Source organism: Mus pahari, chromosome 9 (genome assembly GCF_900095145.1).
Source record: "Mus pahari chromosome 9, PAHARI_EIJ_v1.1, whole genome shotgun sequence".
NCBI classification, from domain to species: Eukaryota; Metazoa; Chordata; class Mammalia; order Rodentia; family Muridae; genus Mus; species Mus pahari.
Genome location: NC_034598.1, coordinates 44,362,453 through 44,364,704, shown reverse-complemented (window position 1 = coordinate 44,364,704; position 2,252 = coordinate 44,362,453). Strand labels below are relative to the sequence as shown.

Genomic DNA, 2,252 nt, shown 5'->3' with positions numbered 1-2,252 from the left:
TCAGGCAGTGGGTAAAGTGCTGTCCTGTCTGTAGACCAGGCTAGCCTCAAATGAACTCACAGAGATCCCCCTGCCTCTGCCTCCTGAGTGCTGGGGTTAAAGGCGTTCGTGTGGGAACCTTATATATATATATATATATATATATATATATATATATATATATATATATATATATCCAAATATCTGCCACAGACAGCTACCTGCAGCAAGGCTCAGTAGCTCAGAGGGACTGACAGAGTTAACTGTCTCCAGCTTCTCCCAGCAGGCCTTGGGGAAGGAAAGCACCCACCCCCATTATTTACCCGTTGCCACCTGGGACAGGTACACAGGCTGCCCACTGCAGAGGGGACTTGGCCAAGGCTCGGTGCCTTTAGCAGCTGTTGGTGTCCACCCCGCCCAAGCCCCCCTTCTCTCTCCATCCCTGCCACCCGCGCCGCAGTAGCATCCCAACCCTGTGGGCCTAGCTCTCCACATACAAGCTTCCAGGACCTCAGGGCTGATGTCACCAAGATGAACGAGCCAGACGGAGGGTGGAGGCTGCCTGGGATGCATCCTCGGTTCCAGCTAGGCAGTTTGGGACAGGTTTATTTTATAGCAAAGGGCATACGTTTGGGGTTGGCAAGAGTGGAATGGCGGGTCCCCAAACAGAGCCTTCTTTCTGCACAGTGACAGATCCAAGCTCTGCACTGTGCTGAGGGCTGAGGGATGTGAGGGGGAGTGGTGGATTATCATTTCAGCCTCAGCTGAGAACCACCCCTAAGCAGGAATCACTCGCCCACCCTGGGAAAACCAAACCAACTGCAGGCCACAAACATTAGCCTGTGCTGTGTGTTTAAATAGGGACAGCAGAGACTGGGGGGCAGGTCTAGTGGCCTCCACAGGACTGCGGTGGGGTGGAGGAATGGCCCCCAGCTTCCAGTCTCAGTTTTCATCCTCGCTGGCATAGATGTGTGCTTCCCAGCGTTCCGCCAAGAGATTCTTGTGTCGCTTTACCCTTGTGGCTCCCAGGACCTGTATAGAAGGAGGCATGGGGTCCCCATGGAGAGATGGCCCACCCTCAGCCGGCTCTGCATCACCAATGTGCAGAGCTGAGGTGGGAACCTCCCCTCTCCTCCTAACAGTACCATAGCAAAGAAATTGTGCCCAGCTTCAGCCCAGAAAGGGTTACAGCTATAATCACAGCACTCAGGAGGCTGAGGCAGGGAGACTGTGAGTTGGAGGCCAGCTTAGCAAGTTCCACATGGCCAGCCAGGAATAATAATAATAATAACAATAACAACAGCAACAACAACAATAATAATAATGCTCTTACTGTGGCTCAATCTGTTGAAAGCTCTGACTCCGGTAAAAAAAAGCCTCATACAGACCTTTTTTGCCATAATCTGTGCCCATGATAGGCATCATAAACAGATGACAGCACAATCTACCCCAGGATGACCCTACCAACAGAGCAGATAGCTAGTGTAGTCCTACATCCCAGTGAAAGGCCTTCAGTGACCAGTGCTATGGTCGGGTATGGCCAAGAAGGGCCAGACTCGAGTCCTTTCCCTCTGGAGCTCACTCACCTCTGAGTTGACGTGGTCTGAGGGGTTGATACCTGCATACTGAGCGAAAACAATGACAATCAGTGCTCATCCATCCTGCCCAGCCCCAGTACCCACCTGAAAGTTCTTACATAGCTGAATCCCCCCGCAGTGACAGATGGGACGAGCCCCCCAGCTGGTGGCACCTTCCCAGAGTCTCATGATCACCGGACTCGAGGCCATCTGCCACACTGAACTGGCTTCCACTCATTGGAGCCTCTGGCTGGCAGTGCCCATAGTCTCCGTGTACCGCAGTGAGGACCGCAGGCGTGTACCAAGCATCTCCCGTGGCCAACACTGGCCCCAGCACACAGATGGCTCCATCCACAGAACACTCATGGTTATCAGAGGAGGAGACGAAGGGCATGGAGTTGCTGCTTGACTGCACTCGAGTCTGGGTCACTTAGAGTCATCACAGGGTCAGGCTGTGATCCGAAGGCTAAGCTGGGATGTACGCTGTTCTCTGAGGGGTCCCTGGACTGTCCCAGTACGGTTTGGGTAACTACACTTGAAATCAGGCTGGACTGTGAGCTCAGGGGCCCTGGGCATGTGTGAACCCAAAGATTCAAAAGGTGTGACTTCTATACAGCCCAGTGCTGGGGTGGGGTTCATACCATGACTATGGGGTATAGCCCGGTGCTGGGGTGGGGTTCACACCATGACCATGGG

The 2,252-nt window shown here is 53.5% G+C and overlaps 1 protein-coding gene across 2 annotated transcripts in view; it reads right to left on the bottom strand.

The window, feature by feature from the left end:
• Nucleotides 1–529: 529 nt before the first annotated feature.
• Nucleotides 530–2,252, bottom strand: part of Misp (mitotic spindle positioning) — an 8,117-nt gene continuing 6,394 nt past the window's right edge. For both annotated transcript variants that reach the window (XM_021205696.2, XM_029542496.1), the window contains exons 4-5: nt 1,566–1,604; nt 530–1,011 (exon numbers count right to left, since the gene is read on the bottom strand). In XM_021205696.2, coding sequence (XP_021061355.1) covers nt 922–1,011; nt 1,566–1,604 — 129 coding nt within the window. In that variant the 3' untranslated portion in view covers nt 530–921. The remainder of the gene's footprint in view (nt 1,012–1,565; nt 1,605–2,252) is intronic.